This window comes from Coturnix japonica, chromosome 1, assembly GCF_054131305.1.
Source record: "Coturnix japonica strain WE chromosome 1, WE-NBRP24, whole genome shotgun sequence".
Taxonomy (NCBI): Eukaryota; Metazoa; Chordata; class Aves; order Galliformes; family Phasianidae; genus Coturnix; species Coturnix japonica.
In genome coordinates this window covers 61968321-61995237 of record NC_140663.1, presented here as the reverse complement: position 1 = coordinate 61995237, position 26917 = coordinate 61968321, and the positions used below count along the sequence as shown (strand labels likewise).

At 38.9% G+C, this 26917-nt stretch overlaps 1 protein-coding gene across 41 annotated transcripts in view; it reads left to right on the top strand.

Moving 5' to 3' along the window:
* Positions 1-26917, top strand: part of SOX5 (SRY-box transcription factor 5) — a 622935-nt gene that overhangs the window by 476540 nt on the left and 119478 nt on the right. For all 41 annotated transcript variants that reach the window (XM_015868603.3, XM_085542555.1, XM_085542533.1 and 38 more), the window contains 2 exons: positions 3531-3703; positions 6215-6283. In XM_015868603.3, coding sequence (XP_015724089.1) covers positions 3531-3703; positions 6215-6283 — 242 coding nt within the window. The remainder of the gene's footprint in view (positions 1-3530; positions 3704-6214; positions 6284-26917) is intronic.

Sequence of the window (26917 nt, the reverse complement as noted above, 5' to 3'; positions counted from 1 at the left end):
GGTAGTTAGGAGTAATTATCCAGACAGCCACTGATATACACCACTCTCCTTGCTCAGTGTGTGTGAAGTGATCTAGCTTGCTGTCAAGTTGTACACTGCAGTGATAGGCACTTGTTTTACCTCCCAGCCATACTGCACTGCAGAGCGGAAGTGCTGCAGTCATGCAAATAGTGGTGCAGGGCCAAGAGCACCTCCAGAACCAACTTCTGGCTTCATATTAAGCACCTGTCTTCACATGGTTGCTGTCGTGGTTGCTCAGAATGCTGATGCATTTTGCTGTGTAACCTGCATGGTCTTCAAAATGGAAATCCCTTGATTGCTGGGAGGCTTCAAACAATGATGAAAGTTCGGATCTTCTCATGAAGGCTAAAAGAGAGAAAAGAGTGGTGACAAGATGGAAGTACGCTTTTCTCACCTACCTGTAATTTACAGCAATGAGAAATGAGCACTTTGCAAGGAAAGATCCCTTGAAGAGTCAATGTTACAATTTAATGTTAGTGGAGTTATTGGAGAGGTAGGGTAATCACATAAAAGTAACTAAGCTGTGTTTTCCAGAAAGTATTTTCCAAAGAAGTATTTTCTTAAAAGCTGTCAGTGATAAATTCTCCCTTCCAGTTTATTAATGGTCTCAGATTGTTCAAGGAAAACAATGGTTCTGTCAGGCTACTCCCACTCCAGCTGATAAGCCAAAGACTTGGTACTGTACTTACCAAGTTAGTACATGAAGCATCCCCTCTGGGCGTTTCAAACTTTCTGCAAAAAAATAATTGACAATGAAGAGATCAGTTCCTCTGTGTTTCTCTGTGGGAACACAGCCATGGTACACCTACAGCTTGGGCTTGGCTGTCAGCAGCATTCTGTGGCTACTTGTCACCCGGATTTTCTCCCTTGTTCCTGTAGTGTAGATCTAGCTGTTGTGTCCCTGGGAAGCAAGCAGCTTTTTGCTCCTCCATAGGTGAATGAGATCATGGAAGAGCTGTGCTAGCAGGTTGCCTTTGCAGTTTGGTGTGCCAAGTCACTGCTGGGGCATATGTGGAGAGCTTTTGCATGTGGGAGCTGCAGAGGATAGCACTGACTACTGAGATGTATTTTGCTGCTGCTGTGAGGAGCTCTGTGACCCATCTGTCTGTCAGTCCCTACACGTGGAAGTGTTTTTTCACCTGTCAAAGGTGCAGGGGGAATAATTTAGCTTTACACAGTGCTTTTTGACTCCCATCTGAAAGCTACTATGGGATCTCAGGATGCACTGATGAGACAGTACTGGCTAAGTATCTTCAATGTACATCACTGCATTTCTCAAATGAATTATTTGAGAGCAATTGCACTTTGCTAACCCTACTAAGGGTTGTAACTAGCAACCTGCTATATTCTTTCTCTCTGTATTTTCTTCTCGTTCACACTCCTCTCGAATCCTCATAAAAGTTGAGAGTTGAGAAGAAAATGTTTTGTTTTGTTTTTCAAATATCTCAGTGTGGTACACTGTGCTGTACTGTGAGAAAATGGTCATTAGATGAGTATTATTACAATGAAGTGAACTGCTAGCAGCTGATAGGGCAAGGAAGGAACTGTCTTTTCAACTGTTCTGCTGTGCAACTTGGGAACTCTGCACCCTTTTTCCTAGAGAAGGATGTAGGAAAGGTAGAAGAGTGGCAGTAGCATCCAGGTGGCAAGTGCATCACTTAAAGCAATTCTCTCCAATGTTTGAAATAATAATATAAATTTTAAAAAGTGTTGTCTTTGCCTGCATTACTATTTTAGCAGTTTTCAATTTCTTCGAGCCTTTAACAGAAGAGTTTTAAGTCCTGTCGATACTATTTCCATACAGTTCTCAAGCTTCCAGCTCCTGCTACAGAGAATGTTCTGCTGTAGCCCTCTGTTGTGTAATAGGGATATTTCTACCTAGGTCTCCAACGTCTTAGTAAAAAATCAAGTTACATTTCCTTTGTACAAAATATGTGTTCTTAGTATTTTCTCAAATGTATATAATTGTCTAGAAACATGTTGAAGGATTTTGCTTAAGTAGGAAATGGGATGCTGCTTTGGAGTGCAAAGATGAAATTCAGTGAATGTAAATGAAGCTAAATATCAAGTGAATAACCCTAATGGTGAGACCTGTAGGGCTGTAGGCCACTCTTCCAAGGTATGAAGTAGATGATTCAGTCTTTCAGACTTTTCAATCCAATGTCGAAAGCTGTAGTAAATATATCGTAGGGAACATTCCTGCACTGGCAGGGGGGTAGACTAAATGAGCTATTACAAGTAGCTCTTTTCCATGTCTGACTGATAGTTGGCTAGAAGCATGTTTAGTGTAGTAGCCAAATTTTTCTCTCTTTCATTTTTTTTTTCCTCTTGGAGAGCATTGGTGACGTTGGCAGACGAACACTTCCTGCATTTTAGAAAGGTTTGTGTGGCAGGGTTGTCCCAAAAAGCAGATTATTTTAGGAGGAGGCATAAAGACAGATAGTCCTAATCCTTTCCTAAGGCTTTTTTGAAAAGGTTTTCATGGCTCTGACTCATATGATAGGGTGTGGTGGTATTGGAGATATCTGCGGATTAGCTGCTACGCATATTTTCTGGTCTTTTAAATTTGTAGTACAATGATACTAGATATACTAATAGTGCTTTTTTTTTTTTTTTTCTTTTTCTTTTTTTTTTTTTTTCTTTTTTTTTTTTTTCCTAATGTGTGATTCATAGCGTTTTTTTCTTGGAATTTTTTCTTCCCTTCCCTTATAATCACTGTCATTCTGGGTGGAAGGAGGTCTTCTTACCGAATGATTTAGAGATAAAGGTTAGTCAGTTCCTGTGTCTGGGTCCTCCTTTAAAGAGCATCTAGTGACAGTAAACATGAGAGATGGTGAGTTGCACTTAACTCAGTTTTTCTGATATGTTTCTGTGAGGCTTTTTCCTTTAAAAATATTAATTGATGGCGAGGGCAGTGGTACTCATTAACACTTTAAATACTCTATCACTTCATCTTCATCAGGACATATGGGAATGATGTAGTGGCTGTGTGCTGTGGGAGTACCAGTGAGGAGGCAGAGGTCCCACCCCAAGGGGACCCCCCTACTTCTCGCTAAATGTACAAGGGAGGTTAATATGCACCTTACAGCTTCTGCAAGTGACAAAACATTGACATGTTTTAGTTATAAGTTTCTGCTGAAAACTCAGTAGTTTAAAAAAACTGGAAATGTTAATTTTGATGCCTCTGAAATGTATACAAGGTTTGAAGTTAGAAACTCAGAGCAGGCATTATTTTTTCCCCTTCTGAGATGATAGAAAGGCAGCAGAAAGACAAATGAGCAAGAGAACATTGAAGGGAGACCCTGAATCAAAGTCTGCATATGGAATTATCCTTCATGGTTCATTTTCCTGAGGAAGGGTGGACCATAATGTGCCATAAATTGCAATAGGTTGCTGCTTTTTGGTTCAGCTAAAACTTTGCGTACACTGAACCTGCAAAACCTAACTAGCTCTAAATTTCCTCTCTTCTCTTTCCATTTCTTTTTTTCCCCCCACCATATGATGCCCAGGGACTCCAGAAAGCCTTGCTGAGAAAGAAAGGCAGCTCATGGGTATGATCAATCAGCTGACCAGTTTGCGAGAACAGCTGCTAGCAGCTCACGATGAACAGAAGAAACTGGCTGCCTCACAGATCGAGAAGCAACGCCAGCAAATGGAGCTGGCTAAGCAGCAACAAGAACAGGTGAGTGATTATGATGGCGGCTTTCAGCTTAAAATCATTTTCTAGAAGGTCTCCCCAGGAGATTATCTTTTAGGATTTATACTTCCTAAAGGTGTTATTCATCTCTCTCTCTTTTTTTTTTTTCTTTCTTTAATATTTGTTTTCTTAGGTGAAGAAATGTGAACAAAAATAAATTGGAATACTGCCTTAATTTGCAATATATGACACTGTGTCTTTTAGAGATATATATATCCCATATTGGGGGTATTGTCTTCCAGTAGTTTTGTTGTTGTTGTTGTTATGTTTTCTTTTAAATAGGTGAAAATAAGTGTGCAAATTCAGTACGCCTATATAATCTCCAAGTGCTGCTTGTATCCAATCGTGTTTAGTTATTCAAGGGAAGAAACAAAGTGTAGGATTTGGGTTGTAATAAGGCAAATCAAAGGATTGTTTTACCAATTGTGGAAAAAAAAAAGTGGGGAACAATATAAAGTCGGAGAAGAAATTTGACTTCTTTTCTTCTACATTTGAGAGGTTTGATTTTGAGTTCTTGCAGATATTACCTCCACTGAAAACATAAACAAGCTTTTGCACATAAACAGTTCCATTGTGAACTCACCAACACAATTTGTTTTATGCAAAACCACAACTTTTCTGATAAATTTGCACTGTGCAAATTTTAACAGAAATGAACGCCAATTTCTTTACCTGAACAGAAAATACTTGGACATCTTTAAAATTTTGTCAGTAGTCGACCCTGGTGCCTCTTATCTGGAAGCATTTGATCTGTCTGAGCATGTATCTCAGCTTGTAATGAAACTCATGGAACTCTGTGCATTCAGTCATGGTTGTCATACTTCAGTATTAGTATGTTAGCTAACAGATCTTAAGATTCTAAAGCACTGCTGACATTTTCAGAAATTCTAGCTGCGTTTTTCCTTTTTTTTTTCTCTACTAAAAGCTTTATCTTAAATACTGTGTATTTTGGCCTCACACCTGAAATCCCACATAGAGCAGGAAAAGTGGCATACTTGTTAAACCAGCCAAGTTGTATCACGCTGTTGTTTACATGGAGAGAATGGATGAAGGCGTGAAGGTGTAAATGGCAGGATCCTTCCATTAGGAGACATCCTGCAGGAACTGTTCCCTTTTCTCTAACTATTGAAGACATCACTGCTACAGGATGACTGAGCGATCTGAGGGTGAAAAGGAAAATGGAGAAAATGGAAAAATAAAAGAAAAAATGCTGCAGGGTTTTTTATTGGCATAACCAGGATTTATTTTTTATTTTTATTAATTTGAGAAAATGTGTATAATTCTGTTGTATAGAAATTAAACTTTTAAAAATATATTAATAAAATAATTTTGGTTGCTTAAAAAGATGCTCTAGAAAGAAAACAATCTTTCAGATGTGGAACTAGCTATGAACGAGTATTTCTTATGCTAATAGTTTAATGAGAGAAATGAAGGAAAATACCTAAGGGGAAGAATGCACAAAATTCCTCCTAGTAAGTATGTATAAGTTCCCATCTGACCCTGAGATGTGTACACATTCCACAGGAGAATTGCAGTACTCCTTAATGTTTGTATTGCTGTGCTAGCTATTCATGAGAGCAGAGCTTTTGTGATGACTTAGATGAAAGTTTTCAGGGTTTGCCTTTTCAGTTTGAGACATATCATGGTTTATCTTCATTCATCCTCTAAGAACTCAAGATTTGATTACATTACTGCCTGCTTTTTCCTTCACCGTATGCAAAATATATCTATGCTACAGCTCCCAGTCATTTAGGCAATGGAGAGAGAGGATGGAAGTCCTTATGGAAAACACATATGACTTTGAGAGATGTGTAACTACCCCATCAACCTGTGTGAATCAGGTTCAGTGTAGAGCCACATAGACTGACTCTGCCCCTTTAGCTCCTTTCTGCTGATATGCCCATTAAAGTACTAAGAGTAACAATCATTATCCCAAACCCTGTTCTGGTCTCTTTGTGTCTGCTTCTACACCAATGAAATACACCATTGCCTCCTGAGTGTCCTATTTCCTCTCTTGGAAAACTTTGAATAGGTAGTACCAAATATAAAAATATTTTTACCGTCCATCTTCCTTTCCTTTGCTTTTTCTGCCTTCCCTTACTATTTTTCATCTTCTCTACCATCTTCTCTACCAGCAGGGAGGAGCAGAAGAGAATGCCCTCTCTCTTTTTCTTTCTCTTTTTCTTTTCTTTTTTTTTTTTTTTTTTTTTTAACTTTAGTAGCAGCTCTTCAGGTAATGAGGGAGATTTTTGTCAGTGCTTCTCCTGAAATCCATCATGGCGCTTTGTAAGATTATCTTTCACAGTCGTGTTTGCTATGAGTTGCTCCTGAGCATGAGCCCTGTGGTTCAGTGGCAGTGCAGTTTGCTGTCACACTTGAAAGTTTCTTAGCTTAAGAGAGCAGCTGACAGGACCAAGCAGGGTAGAAGTTTGCTATGCAGCAACTCAAGGAATCATGATACATATCTTACATTACTTCTGTGCAATTTCTCCACAGATTGCAAGACAACAGCAGCAGCTCCTGCAGCAGCAACACAAAATTAACCTTCTTCAGCAACAGATCCAGGTCAGAGACCGTATCTCCACCCGTATCCCTGTTGCCCCTTTCCTTTCTGTTCCCTGTGTTTTCCCTCGGGCATTATTGTCATAGTATCTTTAAGGATCTCTGCAGATGGCTTGCATCTTACTTATGGAAACACATGATGATGTTACCTGTCATTAAGTGAAAAAAGTTTCTGTAAGGCCTTGAGTGAGTAACACTACCCCTACAGGAATGAGAAAGCAGATGAGAGAGGAGCTGGTACTGTGCGCAAGGATTTGCAGGATGAAATCCTCTGAAAGTGCTCTTCAAATTTAGATCAGGAGTGGCAAAAAACGTAGCTAAAATGTATTGGAGTGCAATGGATCTCTTACAAATCTGTTTTTGAGGTTTTGCTGAATTAGTTCATTCTAGTGATCTGTAATCAAGTGTCTCCTTCCCATTGCCTGTGAAAGTCGGGAAACTTTCAACACAGTAGGTGAAGTAAGCATGTGAGAAACTGGCCTAAAGGTTTGTTAGATCCTAGAGAGCAACCAGGCTCTGTAGGAACCTAGGCATCTCTGTGTTTACTCCTGATAGGAGAAAAAAAATTGCTAATGCAGTGTAACCAGTAAACTTTAACTTCTTTTTTCTCCCTTAACACATTTGGAGGTCTCTTTTCATGGCAATGATTGTATTTCAGTACTTTTCTTCTACATGTTTATATGCATAGCCCTGTTCTTGGTGTAATGCAAATCAGTTTGCCCAAGGTTTACAAGAAATAAGAAAGAAGGGGTCTGACATTTACAGCTATCTAGAGTCATGGTAGAATCTTGGTCTGTTTAAGTATGCAGTTATTTACAGAGCAATGCAAGTTAGTGTGGAAGTGAAAGTTATGTCCTGTTTGTTCAGTAACATCAGGATCTTCCTTCCAAACTGCTTTAGAATGAGTCGCCTAAAATTACGGGCTGTATCCTTAGCTGCTCTACAAAAGCAGAATTCCAGCAAAATCAGGGGAGTTGCAAAAAAACTGGCTAATGTTTCGAATAATACTCTTTCAGTATCAGAACCTTTGTAACCATGAAAAACTTCTGGTGAAGTTTCACTCCTATGTAACAAGGCAACATGTATACAAGATGTGAGTTGCTGAAAAGAGTTTTGATATTAGAAGATCTGGATTAGTTTTGGCCTCATGTTTTTTTCATGTGTGTATGGGGGGGGGGGTTCCTGGGTTGTTCTTATTTTTTCTTTTTTAATATTGCATGTGGGAGAAATTTGGGATTTTTTTTTTGTTGTTATTGCATTATCTGTAGTAATGCTTATAAAGAAAAAACAATAGCAGAACCTCTACAATAGCAAGAAAAGTATTTACGTTTTTAGCATTTAGATATGAGAGCGATAGAGGAAGTTGTTTTATAAGCAGTGAATAAAAATAAATTGAAGTAACATAATTTGACCCCAAGCCTTTTAAGTTTTAAGGTCTTGTAGATAAGAATGAAGTATGTCTTTTTTTAGGGTCGTGGAGAACACTGATTATTGATAATGAGATATAGAGCCTTTCATCTCTTGATCCCTGATCCAAGTTTGACCTAAGTCAGGAGTAAATGAAAGTCAGCTAGCTATCATCTGATACAAGCTGCAAGCCTAAGACATGATTTGGAGGCCTGTCCCAAGGGATTTTGGATGAAATATTGACCCCGTCAAGGTCAGAATTTCACCTCCAGGGTCCACTTCACACAAAGCCCATCAGATTTGGGCACTCTGCTTTTGGATGGTCACATGATAAAGGTCAAGAATTACAGAGGTGGAGAGGCAATACTGTCCTCTCATTCCCACAGAGGTGATCTGTTTGTAGTGAAATTTGGATTATGCTGACTGCCTCTTGATAGTTCCACTGTCTGTATGGTCTTGTAGTCTCCTGAACCCTGGCTGCAGTCCAGTTATTGTCAAGTCTCTGAAAAAAAAAATCATTTTTAAATAATAAAAAACACTGATAATGTTTATCTGTGAATTCAGTACAGTACATTTCTTCTCAGTTCTATGTGTAGTTGACTGTGGTCAGAGTAAAGTAACAATTCCCAAAGAAATCTGCCTTTATATATAAATGGAGACAATGAAGTAACCCCAACATGCCCATGTTTGAAATGGTTGGTGAGTTTACAATCAGGTTATGGTGGGTGGAACAAAACTCTTGACATGAATGTAGCTGTGAGTTCAGATTTTCTGACCTTGCCCTAATTAATCTAACAGGCTGCTGTCACTTTGGCCCAGAGTTTTTATATCGCATTAGATTTATTGACAGGGAAATATTCCTACAAAGTCTGGATAACTATTTGACTTATGTGCAACTGAATGATTAGGCTGCAGTTATGAACACAACCTATTTATGACAAAGGATTCATTTTACTTGAGCCAATTTTTTCTAAGCTTGTAAGAGTTGCCATAATTCCAGATAAATTATTACACAGAAAAAAGCTATTGAAATATTGTATTGAAAGCATAATACCCTAAGGTTAAAAGAAAGCACAACCTGACTGACCCTGTGATTTATGACTCTTTTCTCTAAGTGCTCTAACTTGGAAACATTCCTCTCTCTCCTCACCCCAGCATATATTCACCAGTACACACACAATGCATATGCAGGGAGAGATTGCCTTGTATCTCTCCTCCTTAGAGAACTGCAAATGCTGAGTTTAAGTACAACTCAATTAAACTAGCCACTTCTCTGCTGGTGAGGAAAGGATGCGTTAGCTACTTGAGCTTGGAAAAATGTACCTGGCACATGAATGTCTAATTGACATTGCATCTTTTTAAAGTCCCTCTCTTCCTAAGTTGCTGGAAGGCAGTTTCACTAGCATGCAAGACTAGCAGGTTGTCTTCATGTAGAGAGTTAAGCAAAAGGTAATGCTAAATGGGAGAAAAGTTGCTGATTAGGCTGAAGTCAAGAATCCATATAACCTCATAATGCTAAAACATCATCTAAGCAGGAATTTATGTTTTGGGATACTGTTGTTATATTTTTTGGCTGCTTTTTTTTTTTGTGTGTATGTGAGAGAGAGAGATGTTCTACCCCTCGTTTGTGAAGGGGGTTGAGTTTCTCTGACTGAACTAAGCTTTCTTCTATCCTTTTTTGGATAGAAAGCCATGCACACTGCCTCCAGTTCTGATCTATTTTTCTTTGTAGTTCCATGCAGAGTGATTGGGATCTTCTGCCTTACACACCTCAGTTTCTTTCTTTTACCAGATTTGAAACTGAAACTTTGTTTCCATTTGCTCTTATGCACCAACAGCCCTGAAGTTTTCAGGCTGTGTTTCAGATCAGCTCTGTGGTGATATGCAGGCTGGGGAAAGAGCATGAAGACACCATTAACTGTTCAGCAAGTTCTTGGACGAAGTCTGGTTTTGTCCTTCATGGCTTTAGGGGAGCTCACAGTGTCTTTATACTATTTTACGAGTTACTTTATAGTGTTCTTGTTCTTCAGTGAGTATCAGGTAGGGGATCTGTAGCTGTTCCATCAGGAGAAGCTAGTTGTTCCTTTACTATGAGCTCAGGAAGTGGTCTTGTGCCTTGAAGGGCAGCCTCCAAGGTGCAAAGTTTTGGACCCTGCTACAGTTTACACCTTACACCTTCCACTTGCTCAGATTAAAACTAGCCTAGGTTGATGATGGAATAGTTTTGAAGCTCAGTGACAAAAGTCACTTTAATTGAACTACGAATGAAATCCAGTTGTTAAAATTCATAAGGCAGCTCATATTCACTATGGCATGGCTGGTAAAATAGGTCAACCTTGCAGCCTAAATTGTGATAAAACCAGTGTTGCTAATCTCACAGTTTTGTGGGAGGCCTGACAGTGTTTTATGTTTTTTCCTCAAACCAAAGCTTTTGGAGTCATGTGATGACAAAAATGCCAGCTTTCATTTATTCAAAATGTAAATTTCTAGCTCTCATATTTCCAGGCAAAACTTGAAACCATGAAACACTACAAGTTCCAAAATTAGAAGGCAAACAAAACAGAGGCCAAATGTTGTTTTTTAAACTGTTCGGATTTTTAGTCAATATTATTTATTTATATTTTTTTTTTTTTTTGGAGAGCCCAACTCAAGATCTTGCAACACTTCAGGTTGCCAATAATGTAAAACTAAGTTCTCGGAGCAGCATGTAGAAGGAGCGCCACTTCACAGTGTCTCTGCACTGGGCCACAGTTGAATAGTGCCAGTACTCATTTACTAATTGTATCAGTACTAGGTGATGCACTTAGCCGAAATACTGAGGACTATCTGAAATGTGTCCTACCAGACAGTGATTGTTTAATTACATGGGGTTTTGATATAGGGTTTTTGTGTTCCATCAGAACCAGAGATTTGTCAGAAGATGTTCTGATGGGAAACCTCTGGTTAGGAAGTTTGACTGAGGAACCAGTGAATTCTGACTAAGCTCTGCTGCAGATACAGGAGGGTGACCCAAGCACTCTGCCTGTTGGGCAGGCTGTAACTTCTGCTTGACACCCAGCTTGACATGCAGGCAATTCGGCACCCTGTAGCACTTGGCAGGTGTGCTTATGCCCTCTGGAGCCTGGGGTGAATGCTTAATAGGCCTGCAGGGCTTTGAGCTCTGTAGGGCTCTGGCAGCTTGTCTGAAATGGGTTTTGGGCACCACTATCCTCCAGACACAGTGATTCTTCATATTACAGACTTCCTGGCTTTTTGGCATCCCTCAGCTGCCCTGGGTGTCCTCCCAGCTCTAAGTAAGGCCTTCCTGTGTGCATGTAGATCTACATTTCCATCTTTCCCATCCACTGTCAGCTGGCAGTATCCCTTTCCCCTTGAGTTGCATTGGTAGAAGGAGAAGTCTGGCTGTGCTGATATATTCCCAATTCAGAATATTCCTATTCTTATTAAGCTCTGAGGTTTAAGGTGTTGTTCCAGTTTGGAATGTAATAAAATCTCAAACACTTGGAATTTCCTGAAAGATGATTAGCTGTAGCAAAATCTGTTTTTCAAAATCTAGCTATATTTCTGGGGGAAGGAAAGAAGGATTTGGTTTCTGTGTTACGTAGAAGTTCAGAAAAATATTTCTTATGCCTAACTTGCCAAGATAGAAATGACACAGTTGTTATTGTCAGAACTTTCCAAACACAAAGAGGCTCTGGTTTGATTCCAGCCTTCCAAAACACTGGTAAGAGGGCCTGCCTCCAGAGTGCTTTAGATACCATAATTTGTGCACACGGTTGTCTATGGAGACAGTTTCTGTTGTTTAGACTTCTTGTTGCTTTTGAACTGTTCAGGTTAATGATCATCTCTCACCCACAGCTGGCTGGTTGTTGTTCAGGCCTGTTTGCATTATGTTTGTTAGAGAAAACTTTGAGATTTTCATTAGCATGGTAACAGATGAAATTTAGTTGTAAAAAGTAGCCGTAGCTCCTTCTTGTTGTAAGAAGACACTTGACTGTTATAGGAAATTGGGGAATTTATTCTCTGCTTCAACAAATTTGCACTCTAAATTGTACAGCACACTCATGCTTTCATTTTCTGTGCCCTTTTGGAAAGCAAACTCCAGCAAGGCCACCGTGTGAGCTAAACACTTGGAGTGGTTTGTGCCTATAGAGAGTACAGATCCTCAGCGCAACCTTAAGGACTTGTGAAATCTCTTTCTTGGTTCCTAACTTCTTACATGACTGTAACCTAGATTTCTCTAGGAGAATTTGAAGACCTTTAGATGACAAATCCTTCACTCAAGACACAAAAAGGAGCAACGACTACACAAGTGGTTGGTTACAGATTTAGTAATGTCTCTTCTGTGTATCATCATTTGCCTGAGAATTCTGGTTCTCTCAGAAGTCAGTGACAGCAGAGCAGTGCATGGTGCTACGACCTCTTTGCAAGCCGTAGCACAGCAGAACAGTATTAATTCTTCTGTAATTAGAGTCCTTTTTGCATATCACAGAGAGGTGAGGACAAAAGGTTTCCTTCCTAGACAATAAAGCTGTTGAAGTGAGGGCTTGATCCAGCTCTCTCTGAACTTAGTGAAAAGGCTCTTACTCATATTAGTGGGAGTTTAATGAGACCTTTTTTCAGGAGGAAACTGTGAGAAAGTATCTTCCTTCTCATACTACAAAATGTTTTCAGAACAGGCTCTGTCCACTGAGCCAGTTTGTTTTCTTGTTGTTTTTTTTCTTTTTTTATTAACCAGTGTGGATATGACAAGCTGTGACTTCTCAGTCAAACCGACTGGGCTCATAGATAGGTTGGGGACATTTTGTCCAAATTCATCATGTGTCAGGAGCAGCTGTTTTCCAGCAACTTATAAACATGGGCATACTGAATTCAGTGAGACAGGCCCAAGAAGGAGTCACACTGCAGCCTTTCCCATGACTTTGCAACCTCTTCCCAAACAACTGAGGTTGCCGGCAAAGAGGCTAAACAATTGTTTCTCACAAAAACTCTGCAGCTGATGTCCTATCAGTTATCAGAATAACTTGTCTGTCCCTTGAGCAAGGAAAAGCCCCTGGGAAATTAATTATTCGAAAAACAAAACAAAAAGGAAGAAAAGAGAGATGAGGTTGGAGGAGGAGATAGGGAAAGGGAGGAGTGAGAAGAAAAATCTAGGCTAGAAGTCGGAATGAGCTAATTGCTTTTGGAGTTCAGCGAATAACGTATGTGTTTTGCTGAAGGACATGATGCATGCGTTTTTGAGTAACCTTCACTTCCTTCCATTACCCTAAAAGTTAGGTCACATAAAAGACTACACTTATTTATGTGCAGAGGAATGTTTTCCGCCAGCATACCATGTTCCTGCTCCCAAAGATTACCTCTATAGCAGGCATCTTCTTCAGTCTCAAGCCTTTCGTACATTCTTACATAATCCAGACCTTCTTACTGGTGTAGTGTCACCCATGCAGGCAAGGAGAATCTGTTTGATATTTGTATGACTTGAATTTATTGAGATTGAAAGCATATGCTTTCATCAGATAAAACCAGGTGGTTTTTTTTTGCCTGTGCTGAGGTACATAACTGAAACAGCACTTGTTGACAATGAAGCTTTCTCCAGTGTTACCAATCCTTGGTGTTACCAATCGTTGGCTTTTTCAGACCCACTCTCCAATTTCAACATCTCCCTGAGGCACTCCACTGTTTGTACCCCTTTCTTCCATTTCCAGTTCCCTGACACTTTGATCTTTCATAGGCAGCTGCTCACCTTTTTCTTCATTAGCTACTCCTTTCTGCCAGCTTACTCCTTTTTTTAATTTTCTTTTCTTTTTTTTTTTTTTTTTAATTCCTTCCCAGTCAATATTTCTGAGGTCTTTTTACTGGTTTTGATTGGTGTTTTACTGGCTGTAGAGAGCATGTATGTCATTTTGTGAATGTTTTTGTTCAAAATATGTGGGGTGGTGGATACATGCTTATGTGAGTTGTGTTCATGTATCCATGCAGGTGTTTACACAGCAGAGGTACAGGAGCAGAAAGCACCGCAGCAGTTTGTGTAAGTGGCTTGGGAAGCTGAATGTGAACTCTTTATGGCTGTGATTTTGGCCATATGGAGTGTGTGTTGTCATGAGCACTTTTGTTGTGCAGCCAAAAAAAGGCTGCCACTGCTGCCTCTGCAGCAAGGTAAAGCAGGAGATAACAATAAATTTTTTACTGCTGGCTGGCGGAGGTGTTTAGGATGTGTTTTCTTTATATCTTCAACCGCCCCTAATTGAAGATGCTTTAAAATTGAATGACTAGCAGTCAAAACGTGTTTGCTTCAAGCTGAGAAGAAAAATGCTGGTGTCTCTGCTTCCAAACTGATTGCGCTTTGTACACAACTGACAGCCACAGTCACTTTGAGTGACTGATAAGTGGGAAGCTTTGCCACTTATCAAGGAATGCACGCTGAAAAGAAAGGACTGGAGCCGTTCAGATGCTTTGGCATGTTCAAAATAACATCTCACATCAGTCAGACTCAGAGGCACTAGGAGACATTTCAAAATAAACTTTATATCTATCTATCTATCTGGAGGCAAAGATTCAATTTAACAGACAAATCACTCTGTGGCATCACGTTGGCTCTGAGAGAACATAGTTATAAGGGTCACCAGTTACAAAATGACTCACCAACATAATTTGAGAGCATTTATTGTAGGGTCTCATGCCCCCCCAAACAAACCTAGATTTGAAAATTCACATCTGCATATAATTCTAGTGATTTCTTTAAATTGAGGGGTTTCACTCCTCTTGGCCAAGGAATGTTTTGTTTACGTATCGTGTGACATCCTGAAGGATCCCAAAGATAATGAAACTGCCAAATTCTGGTCTTGTTTATTTCCTCTTCAGTATTACGGAGTATGTTTGGGATTGCCTAGCTTTAACTGAAATCATAAATGGGCTATTAGGGTTATTTAGGAGTTGCTATGCTTTTCAGTGATACGTGGTATGAATAGAAAATGGAACTTTGGTGCATGCTTGTTGTGATACTGTTTGGTGATAGTATTATATTATCAAATTGTGGCCTACAGGAACTCAGGCGTGAGGGTGAATTTTCTTGTGCTGATTCTGGTCGTGACAGAAGCAACAGCCAGTGAAGGGTTTGGCTGCTCCACTGGAGGCAATGATGTTGCAACCTGCCTTAGGAAGCATCATAGGAAGTAATATATTAGAGCTCTCTCTGTAAACGTTGTGCAAGCAATGCAAGGGCATGTTGTAGAGCTGAGGTGGTTGTATAGGGTTAACCCATGTCCACTGGTAGTATTCAACAAAAAGAGTTCTCGTGACTGTTGCCAGGTTTGTAACACTGGGAATATTGCTGTGTAAAGAATGTTGTCTATATGCTATGATTCTAAACACTGCATCAGAGCACTTAATTCTGCTCAGCTTCTTCTACCTGAAATGTTTCTTTCTGTAATCAGAGTGGCTGTATTTGAGAGATGTTTGATACTCTGGAATTGCTTCCACTTCCTATACCTGCATTGTTAAGAGACAGAAATTTGAGGAGCATTTAGTTTCTACTGGCAATGCCTTGCTTTTCTGATTCATCTCTTGCCATGTTAAGTGGCCATAGCTTCATTTTGACAGCTCATTCAAAACAGAGTGCTTCAAGCTTTGCCGGAATAAAGGCTCAAAATGATTCATAAGGAAGAGTGTGGTTCCACCTACTGAATCAACATCACTGTCTTCATTACCTTGGATTTTCCTGTGACATCCGTCTGATTATGCCTTACCCTTCACAGTTCAGGAGACAATATGAGCTCACCATTGGTGATAATAGCATACAAGACACTAGGGAATATATAGATGTATAAACTCACTTTCTGCCACCTATCAGAACTGTATTGTATAAATTAAAGTGGTAGACAGTTACTTGTGGTTGGTGTTTGTAAGAACAGTAAATGAAATAGTTTAATCACTTGAAGGGGAGTGACTGAAGAGGCAGTGTGAGTAAAGCATGACTTGGAGAAAGAGAGGGAAAGCTACAGTTGGCTAGTGGAAGTCTGTGCTGAACAAAAATGAACTACAGAGTTATGGATCTCATAAGTCTCAGTTTTGATTTCACATACTGTATTTAGTATCTATTTTAGGTCAACTTCCACATAAGAAAATTGAATAAAATGTATAACAGGTAAATAAACTTAAAGATTATTTTCAGATTTTTATTGAAGTGGGTTTGAAATACACTTTGGAGAGGCTAAAAGATATATGTCAGAGTTTCTTGTCTTCAGACATGAGGAAAAAAAACAAGAAATCTAAGTTCTGGGGCAAACATTAAAAAAAAAGTTATAAAAAATACTATGAAGACTTGTAAGAAAGGCAATAATAAGAACTAAATGGGACAAATTTTATTCACAGTGCTCAGTTTACAAATATTTGACACAGTGGGGAAACTCTTTTAAAATATATATATTACCACATTGTTTTTATTGAGTTTGACTGCTTTGGAAGACAATTGACAGCATTCAGCAAATTATTCTAAAGCTGAAATTTGGATCATTTCAAGAGGATTGTTTGTAGATAGCAATTCAAAATGGATTTAGACTGTAATGACCAGGAGATTTCTATACTTCTGTACATTGTGAAAATTGCATAGAAAGAAATACAGTAGTTAGGTAATGAAGTGAGGCCTTTGAAAGTCAGAAGTGCCAGAATCAGGTTAAGTGAGTGTCTTTATTTTATTCCCAGCGTCTCCATCATGCATATTGAATAAAAACTGGTATCCTGGGGGAGCAGAATTACATGATAATATAATTGTAGACTGACTTCACATGAGGGAAAATTAAAATTATGTGGACAACCTTAATTCTGGTATTCCCTAACTTTTAAGTCCTTGACATTTCATTCAAAGTAGCATTATTCAAACTGTGCTTCTGTGTGTTTTTGATGGCCCTAAAAGCACATAGTGGTGATATACCACTGACCTGTAATGTCATGTCTGCGCCGTTTAAACCCTTGAGTGTCTGCATGGGACAGATGCCAATGTCACTTGAGTTACAGGAGAAATGATATGTTCTCCTGTGCTAATAGGGGAAAACAGTTATCTGGCTGTGTGGATGGGAACCCATACTATGATGCTCCTCTCCTTCTGTATCTTGTTTCCTCTCTCTCTGTCTATCACTGTCAAATTAGAGAAGACTTTTTTTCTGTTGCTGTCCTCCTCAGAAAGGAAGACAGATTACATGGGTGCTTTTGTTTTATTTGAGCACTCTGCACTTTCTTTTCAGTGCCCTCTACTTGCTCCCCTTTTTCTCCCTTGCTGGAGTTGGAACCAGATTGGTTGTAATCACAAGCTACCACTAAGGAATTTTTTCCTCTTAATTTACCACACTTCTTATGTTTTACCAACATAATGGAGGGTGAAGTTATAGAATTAAAAGTCATGGGTCTTTTAGTTGAAGTGTCTTTTGCTTTAGTATTCAGTGGGAGCCTCTTTAAGTGTTTAGCCCTCTAAAGCTCTATGTGGTTACAGTACATTTTGTTGTCTTTCAGACTGTATGTAGAATAATGTCTATGGTCTAAATGTGACTGAGCTGCAGTCTGTCAGTGAGAGGGTTTATATGTATACATATACACACTGTAGGTAGTGAGTCTGAAGTTCTTGTCATCCTCAGGAATCACTTAAGTGTAAATTAAGAGTCATCTCCAGTTTCTTTAAGTCAGATATCAGAATTTATAGTCTAGGAACAAGTAAGGGTTTGTGAAGTAGCTGACTGTTTTATACATTTGCACGTTATATGCAAAATCAAGTTACCTGAGTAATTATAGACACACATAGGTGCATATTTTCATGTATGCATTTAGACTGTCCTGATTCATATATAAATTGGAAACATGATTAATTAACAGTATGTGAACTTCTTATGTTGCTTTAGGATTTAGGGAGGAAGGAATCGGGATGCTTTCTGTGTGGGTGCCACAGGTTGTTAATACTTATCAAATTGTAGTTGATGGTGGTTGTGAATTCTTCAAGGCTTTATGAATTCTACAGCTCTGTTGACAGTTCCTGTTTAACTGAAATCATGACAAATATATAGAACCCCTAATTTAGATCGAGGTGTTGAAGGCTGCAGTGTTTCCCAGTGATGCGGAGAGACTGATGCATGCACTCAGAGATACAAAGTGGGCAGAAACAGATTAAAATTATTTGAAGGAAATAAAACTTTCAAGCTCTTCACCTTCTGTGGTTCTTTGGATGGCTCTCCAACTAGAGAGACACCTGTAATGGATGCCTCTGTTTTTCTGCAGAACTTGGTTCTGGCGGGAGTTTCCCTAGGTAGGGTATCTCCCCGGTCACTTGATAAATGAGGTGATAGGAAGCAGAGTTCTGGGGAGCTGATACGTTGTAGTGTCTGGAATTAGTGCTACTCTGTATTTCTGGTATTTCCTATTTACTAGAGATGAAAGGCAGAATTGAAATGCCAGTTCTGAAGAATTTCAGCTTTCTGTGTCATGAGTTTCAGGATACTATTTAAGACTACTTTTCTTATATTATTTCTTATTATGGTTAAGAAATAATTTTGGGTATAACTTGAATAAGGAAAATCATATTGTAATCAATTTACTGCCATAAAATACTTTGTTCTGTGGAAATAACTTATGCACTTTTTACTTCAAAAAACTAAACACATCAGTTTAAGGTATTTTTATATCCTCTTAAGTATCAAGGTGGGTTTGTTGAAATCACAAGTTTGTTCTCTGTGTCTTTGTGAGTTTTGTTTGAGCTCAGTATCGTCTTAGCAGAAACTTGCTAGGGCCCCATGGGAGGAAAACTGTCCATTGTGTTCTTTTCAAAGCAGGCTGTCTTTTTCCTGGGGCTGGGCTCAAGCAAGTTTATTCTTCCACTCAGAGATATCTGAGGAGATTCCTGTCCTTTCTGGTGCCTAGGAAGCAGAACTCAGATACGTATATTGTATTTGTTGCCATCATATAATCTGTGCAACTTCCTTTCAAATATAAAGAATTATGCGTTCCCCAGCTGTTCATTTGATAGGATTCTAGCCCTTCGTTTAGAGAAAATTGTGCTTCTCCAATTCACATCATTTGAACCATGGCCTCTCTTCTATACCTATTGTTTGTTTTGTCTTTTTTTGTTGTGCGTAACAGGTGTTTCTTTCATACAACCAAGGCAGCAAAGCAAGGGCTTCCTTTATGGCAGATCTCTTGAGACTTTGATTAAACTCTTCTTTGTGATAAAAATGCCACTGCCTTTAAATGAATTGCACATGTAATCTGTATTTGCACAAATGCCCTCCATCTCTCTGACCTCATTGCTAAAGTCTTTTGCTCTTTCGGGACATGTATGTTTGCATTTTCTCTTGTCTTTTGTCACAGACCTGATTCCTTTTTACCTTCCCAATGCTGCACTCCCCTCTGAGCCTGGATGTAGCCATGGGAATGGTTTAAAAGGAATAAAATGTTTCTGCAATAACTCCTTTTTTTTCCAGTGTCTCCTGTCACTCCCTCCACAAATATCATTGCCAGATGGTTGGGAGAACCTTCCTCATAGCTTTTCAAGGGGAACCAAAGGCTTGAAGCTAGCTTGTTGTTCTGTACCTCCAGGAGCAGGTGTCAGCTACGTAGGTTATAAGTAGCATAGATCTTGTCCGTCTCTTCCATCTTACTATTTCCCTTCACATGGTCTCACCTGTGGCTGAGGAGGGTCCACCACTAAGAAATATTAGGCACTTTGATGTGTTGTAGGGGGAAGGTGTGTATATATCACACCAAATTGTGTCACGTAGGTTTAATCCTTCTTTTAGTTTTTGAATAGAATGGGACATCCTCTTTTAGTGTGATCCTCTGGACTCCTTAGATGTTAAGAGATTTTCAGAAAAGCAGTGCAAACCAAAAAAGGGCAAGAAGCTGGTGCCATGTTTCCTGGTAGCTCAGCTGGCCCACGCTACTCAGGTATCCTGACGGAGTATTGCTCCCCTATAATTCATTATTCTCATGCCCTTCTCTTTGTTCCAGTACATTTATTGGTTACATGCCCTGGGGGTGAACAGATACAAATATGCATTAGTCAGAAGAGGTGTAATATATGCAATGGGAGCTGTGCCAAGCAATTAAGAATATAGGCGTAATGGTTTACAGGGTAAGCAAAGCCTCCAGAGAACATTACATCTGTCCATGCTGCCCTGTGAGTACACAAGAGGAGTAACTTGCATCACTTCCATCTACCCGAGGTAACACGTATCTAATATAGCTGGGCTCCTGCTTTCAGTCTGAGACCCATCTTGTGCTGACAACTTTCTGTTGTTTTGATCAGTGGTTAGAACTTCCCAAATGTCATCTCCAGCGCCTCTGAAAACCTAGCTATATAAAGAGTTTTTTTCCTCCTTGTACAGACACACCGGTAGTCAGAATGGCAGGGGTATCAGCACAGCCGAGACATGACACTCGCATTGTATCTATTTTAGTGCCCAACTTCGTGGCAGTGGCAGCATCTGTGGAAAATATGAAGATATCTGTCAGAAAGAGTTTTTGAAGGGCGTTGTGCTTAGAAATGTTAACCCTTCTTCATGCTTTCTATTTGATTTAGCATACAGCAGTTAACGATGGAAGATGATACTTTAATAATGTCACGTAATATGGTTTCCTAGATTGGTTCTTTCTGTTTAAACATGTTGTCTCTGCTAGCGTTTACTTGCACAGTACAGTAAAGGTAGCTCATTGTATTATTTAACTCAAAACTCATGAGGTTTAAGTTTATTTTTCTCTAAAAAGCATCATGGATGGCAGGTCCTGAATTTCCCTTTTCATACACCAGTGTAAAGCATCATAAAATCAGAGTACTAGCATTTACAGCCACTTCATGCTGAAATAAAAGTAAATCAACAGGATGCAGAAGAGACAATGATGTCACTGTTTTATCAAGTTCCACACAGGTTCTCCATGTAATCTGCTCTGTGTTCAAGCAGTCTGAGCCACTGTTTCAATAAATCAATGCAATAAATCGACTGTTTCTCTTAAAAAAAAAAAAACAAAAACAAAACAACAAAAAACACCACCACCAATAAGAACAACCAACAAACAGTTCTAAAAGATCCATTTCTAAAGTTGAGACATGCAGACTTAGCTCTTAGAGTATGGGAGTGTTTTCTGGTAGCCTTGCACCCACATTGCTTTCAGCATCATCTCTCTGCCTGTTCCTTCAGGGACGGTCATGCTGAACCAGGTTAAGCTTTCTTTCCACCAACAGGGGACTTTAGGAGGCTCCCTTGGATGCCTGTCATTGCATTTTGTGGCTTTTACAAGGCAGTGATGCTTCCTGAGACATGTATGAAGCTCACCTGCCCAGAAGGATTGCTACTCAACAGTCTGCTTTAAGACGGCTTTGCATGTGAAAGACTGATTTGCTTCGTTTTGGGACTGTGGCTCAATGGAAATGTCAGAAATATGGAAGGATAAATACCGAGTTACATTAAAAAGAGAAAAAAAGGCGCTCTGAAATTATCTCTTGGCTCCATGTTTTCTGAGGTTTTGCATTAGCGAGGACGAAGTCACGGTGTGTTGACACAGTCTAATGTGCAATGACATAATACCTGGAATATGGAGACAGCAAGAGGCGCAAAATCAAACTTATCTGAGTTTTTGCAGGAAAAGAAGGGATTAAACTTTGCTGGTTAAAATATGGATTTTTTTTATTTTTTATTTTTTTTTTATAAAAACTATCCTAGTTCAATTGAGATAAACCTACTCAGATCTAATGCTTTCCAGTCCCTAGGAAAAGTGGGCCTTAAGATTTTGAGCCTATTTGCCCAATCCCTTTTTTTAGAAATAAAGATTAGGGTAGGAAGTTTGGTCCTTATCTCTAAGGTTCTTACTGCTTCAGAAGGAAACTGAAATACTTACATGAAGGACACTTTCTTGAACTTCTGATTTGTCTCTACTCAGATTATTTCAGAAGGCTTTGGCAATGTAAATTTCCCACAATGCTTGGCTGTCTTGTTTTTACGTAGAGGACCTATGATAAATTGTTGTTTCTGCCTATGAAATAGTAGAAAGCATTGTCAAAATGCTCTAGTGACTTAAAATTCAATTTTTTCTGCATGTGCATGGAAACTTTGCTCTGGAAGCATCACTCCCCATTTTCATAACTGCCAGGTGTAATTCTTCACTACCTTTTCATCCCATTTGGTTAGTTTTAGTTATTCCACAAAATAGCATTCAATCACCATGTCTTGGAGGCATTTCATTCTTCATTTGCATGGATATTATTAGTAGTATATGATCCACAACTTATATAGTACTGTCATTTCTGTATGTCATAACAGTTGGTTGGGACTTTCCTCATTTTTCATTTTCCCTTTTCCCTTTTTTTCCTTTTTTCTTTTTTTCCTTCTCTCTTTCCATCTTTTTCCATCTTTTTTTTTTTTTTAAAAATAAAAAAAACATCCTGTTTTTCAGACCAGGGGAGTTGAGGACAGAGGGGAAGCAGCTTGCGCATTGCAATGCTGTACCTCATTGCCAGAACCAGGAACAGAACCCAGATTGTCAGTCATCTCCCATTGGACCACAATGTAAAATGTGAACTGAAGTGCAGAGCTAGCAGAGATTCAGGCCTCTTTTATCTCCTGTCTCCATTTTTTTTTTCTATTTTTCTATGAATTTTCCAATTTCAGTGATAGAAATGGAACAGTTGCTGTAATGATACTGGGGGTGAGAATGAGCAGGGAAGCACACAGAAGGCAGCCAGTGCTGGATTCAGAGTCAGATTTGTGTTCGTCATTCCACTGACATCAGTAGATTTAGTGTGTAATTAATTACACGTTTACTGGTCTGTCAGTAAAAAGGCAGCAAATAACGGATAAAGAGTTTGTAAGCATCATGTTCTCTTCAAGGTGAGAAAACAATGCTTAGCATTTTTAGTATTTTGCTATTTTTCTAAGTCTGTTCACTGTTACAAAGACAAGACTTCGTAATACCAAAGGTTTCTTTGCCAAGCATCCCTGATTCCATGAAAACTGCCTAGCCAAATCTTGGTGTAAGGCTCTTAAACAGTTATTATGCATGAACCCTCTCTCCTTACCTTGACCACTGGTAGGTATTTATTCTGATCTGGCTGTGCTAAGCTTTGCAAAATGTCAGTGGGATGCCACTTATGGTTTACTTTGTTTTGCTTTGTTCTGTTTTGTTGTTTTGTGGATTTGGGTGTTTTTTTATCCTGGATTGATCTACCCCAACTTGGAGTGCTTCATTCACTGACTTTCTTTAAGCCTTTCCAGTTTCTGGATGCTTAACTAGCTTTCCTACCATTCTCAGGGCTCTGGTTACCCACGGCCAGTGTGTTTTATTTAGCAGGGACAAATGGCTATGCCTCCAGCCTGCTTTTTCCATTCTCTTCCCCTTCTTCGTCTATTTTTCATTTAATGGCTTGCTAATAACAAAACCACAAAGGCAACAGTAGGGGCGGCATAAACACATGCTCACCTACGGGGGAGTTGCTGATGTTTTAGAATTAAAAAACAAAACCAGATTATTATGATAATAAAAGCCAAGACAGGTGCTGGGCACTTTGTTTATTCGCTGATTAAAACAGTCACAGTGTGACATCTTTTTATATAATAAACTGAAGGGCGAGGTGGATCATTGCATTGCCAAGCCTTTGAATATACCTTAACAGAAAATATTTGAGAAGGTCCATCTGATTTAAAGGGTCACAATGCATTGCTGCATACCAGGAATATACCTGTTTTGTAGGGAGGTGGGCAGGAATTCAAATATTCAAAATAATTAGTCAGCATTCAGAGCATTCATTACCTTATAATTTGACATAATCCCTTGCTAAGTCCACCAGAAACAAGAGGGAGGACTGTCTGAATCTGTGCCTTTACCATTGAATAGGATGTCAAGTAGTGAAGGCAAGACATGTGTTGCCTTCCTTATTTCTCTCCTCTCTATAGCAAGATGCCCAGCTTGTTAGGTGATTTTGAGCCCTTATCCTTTCTTAAACCAATATCAAGGTGTTTTGGGTGGATTTTTAAAAGTCCTTAATCTGGTTCATCCTCCTCTGAACATTTTGTGCTTGTATTTTTATAAAAAGGCTCTTCTGGATTTGGCTTTCCTATTTCATTGTGTTTTTAATAAAAGGAATTAGTTTTATCAAGCTGATTTTTCATACAAAGTTCCTTCTTATCAGGCAGAATTTAATGTTGAAATAGCAAACAGGTTTTAGCCAAAAGCATCCTCATTTTCTGTCCTTCAGGCTGTTTACACTTGCATAAAGTTCTTGGCGTAGCAAAGTTTGCTATGTTGGGAGTTCCACCTTTACACTTCAATGTGTGTGTCATGTGAATTCTCTCCATTGTGCAATTAACAGTTTCTTCTCATGCCTGATGCTCTAAATCTGCAAGTGCAGTACGCAGATACTTTTTTTCTTTGTCACTCTGCTTCAGGCTAAACGTTTAGACTGCCACTCTGAGTTAATTAAACACCTATTTGAAGTTAAGCTGTTGAATGGCAAACAAAGTAATATAGTTGTTCCAGCTCTATGCAATGCATATTGAGTTTGACAGAATACTTTCTGCTTTGTCCCATTGCACTTTCCAGTCTCTCTTCCTGCCTCATGGATTGCTTTACCAGATGGGGACATAAGATTTGACAGACAAGAAGCTATATTTAGTGAAGGGGCTAGCTGATGTTTCAGGAAGTATGCGTGCAGAAATAATGGTGGTAATCCCTTTCAAAGTTCTAGACTTCACAAGTGAGACAAATGTATCCCTTTTTATGGGGAGTAATTTCATCTCAGCCTGCTCCAAGAAAAAAATACCATTACTGATCAAAAAAGGCAGCCCAAAGTCCAGATAAAAATGTTAGTTTCTGGAACAAAAGAATATAATAGACTTAGCATTTATTTATTTATGTATTTATTTCCCTTTTTGCTTCAGGATTCTACAGTTGTTCTACTCTCCTGATGCCAAGGGAAGCAGGTGTTCATAGGTAGGCAGGTTTCTTTTCGAAAGGTAGTTAGGTCTGCCTCTTGTGGAAGCACCTGGTTTTCCTATGTAAATGAGTTTTCATGGAACTTGTGAGAAAACTAAGGGATTCACTGTTTGTTTAGAACTGGGTGCTAAGCAGGCTGAGGCATGGAAACTTCCTGTAATGACTACTTGTGAATCTGAAGTGTAAAGTCTTAGGAGAACAGGGAATTGTTGTAGCACCCATTAAAAGCAGTAATAAAATCCTTTAGTACTATTGTTTTGGGAGATACATTTCTGTAAGTGGTCAGTACAGAAGCCTTTGGAAGTCTTTTATTTTCTTTAACCTCCTTTGAATGTTCTTTGCCTTTCCCTCCATATACACTTATACACTCTCAAACATAATTCTTTGCATATCAGGAGCTCACTTGTTGCATGGGCCTCTGCAAAGGCAAAACCATTTTTTAACTCCCAGGATATCTTTCCACATAGGTATTATCGTCTTTTTACACAATCAAGGTGAAATGTGTAGGAGTTAATCATCTTATTTAAATTAATACATACAAACCTGATTCTTTCATGCCTTTTCATGTCACATCTTTCCTTAGGCATAACCACCAGGAAGATCTAAAAGATCTCTGAAGACGGTATTTTACTTAAACTATCATTTTTGGTCAAGCAGTAACATTGTATCAGAAAGAAATGGGGTAAGGGTTAGAAAGCATAATGCAGCAAGATATAAGACAATTCTTTCTATTTTATTAGTTCCATCTTTTATTTTTAAAGGTGTAAGGAGTTCATACATCTTCCCTTTCTTTTTTGGAATACGTAAGATGATTCAGATGGTTTTTAATACTATTGTAATACTGACCATATCCAGTATATTGTTTATGGCACATTATATCCTCTATAGTATCTCAGACCTTCTGAACTCTTAATTACTCAATGAGATTTAGATTTAAACCAATAGGATTGTATACTGGATAAGATGCCAGTTTAGTCCCATCCTTACAAAGCGGAACATACAGTTTTAAAGTTTATATGATACAGAGTTTATCTGGATGTTGACGTATACTTCAAGTAGTCTCTGCAAATAGTTAGCTCTCAAACTTCAGTACAGGCTACCAGTCTGGATTACCAGGTGGTTCTCCATAGCCTACAAGTAAGAAAGGTGATAAATTAGTTGTGATTCAGCATGCCTTAATCTCTAGCTAGAAGGAGCATCAGTCTTAGACAGAGATGCTAACCTCAAATGAACTCATTAGCTCTTTTCCCAAAGCTTCTCTGCTTCCTCTGTTCTTTATTATCAATGGCACCATCATCTTCCTCCTTAGCAAACAGATTTATATTCCAAGCAACTGGTTTGACTCTTCCTTTTCCAACAGCTTTCTTTCCCAAAACTTCTTGATTATTTTTATATAGTACTTCTAAAATCACACCTTTTTTTTCCCTTACACCTAAAACTCTAATCCATTTTGTCAGTCAGTGACTTGATGGCTGAGTTTTCTGCTGTCATTACCCTTCTATTGTTTTCTTGATTCTCTGGCAGAACATTACCCAAATACTAACCATCATCATTTCTTTATATCTTACTGCACTCAGCTGCTTCCTTCAGCCTAAACATTAGGTCCTTGTTTCTGTAACATCAAATTGAAGTTCTTTGTTCTTCCTCCAAGGGTCTTCACAGATCTGTCAGTTGTAATTTTTCTCTAATATTGTATTTTGATCTTGTTCTGTTCTGCTGGTGATGCTCACCCCATTGTTTGTTTTTCCTATCCTGTCCTACACTTTATTCCAAAATGCACCAAATGTGTAGAGTATCATTTTCAAAATGGTCCAAGTGACCATACGGCCCAAGTTATTCTACAGATTTTAATTATATTGTTACCTGCAGGCAATTAGTAAAGGCTTGAAATCTAGACTGGAGCCAAGCACAGCACCCTGAACAATCTTGGTACACATTTACTCCTTTCTTCCTTGCCACGTTCCACATTTATGTTATCTTGTCTTTACAAAAAAAATAAAAAATAAATCTGAGTATGTGCAGGACTCTCTTTGATCGTGTGTAGGCAGATGCTGGACTTCTGCAGTCCTTTGAACTTTCTCACAATAAAACTAGTAAATCATGGTAGCAATAGGAATATTTACTTAACATTCTTACTTCCCTCTCTGAATTTACCTGGACTCTGAGACCAGAATCATGTGACAGAGCTTTGTGTGAAAAAGCCTTGGCTTGCATGGGATATCGTTGTAATTATGTTAGTAATCTGCCACAAATTAACTTACTCCTGAAGTT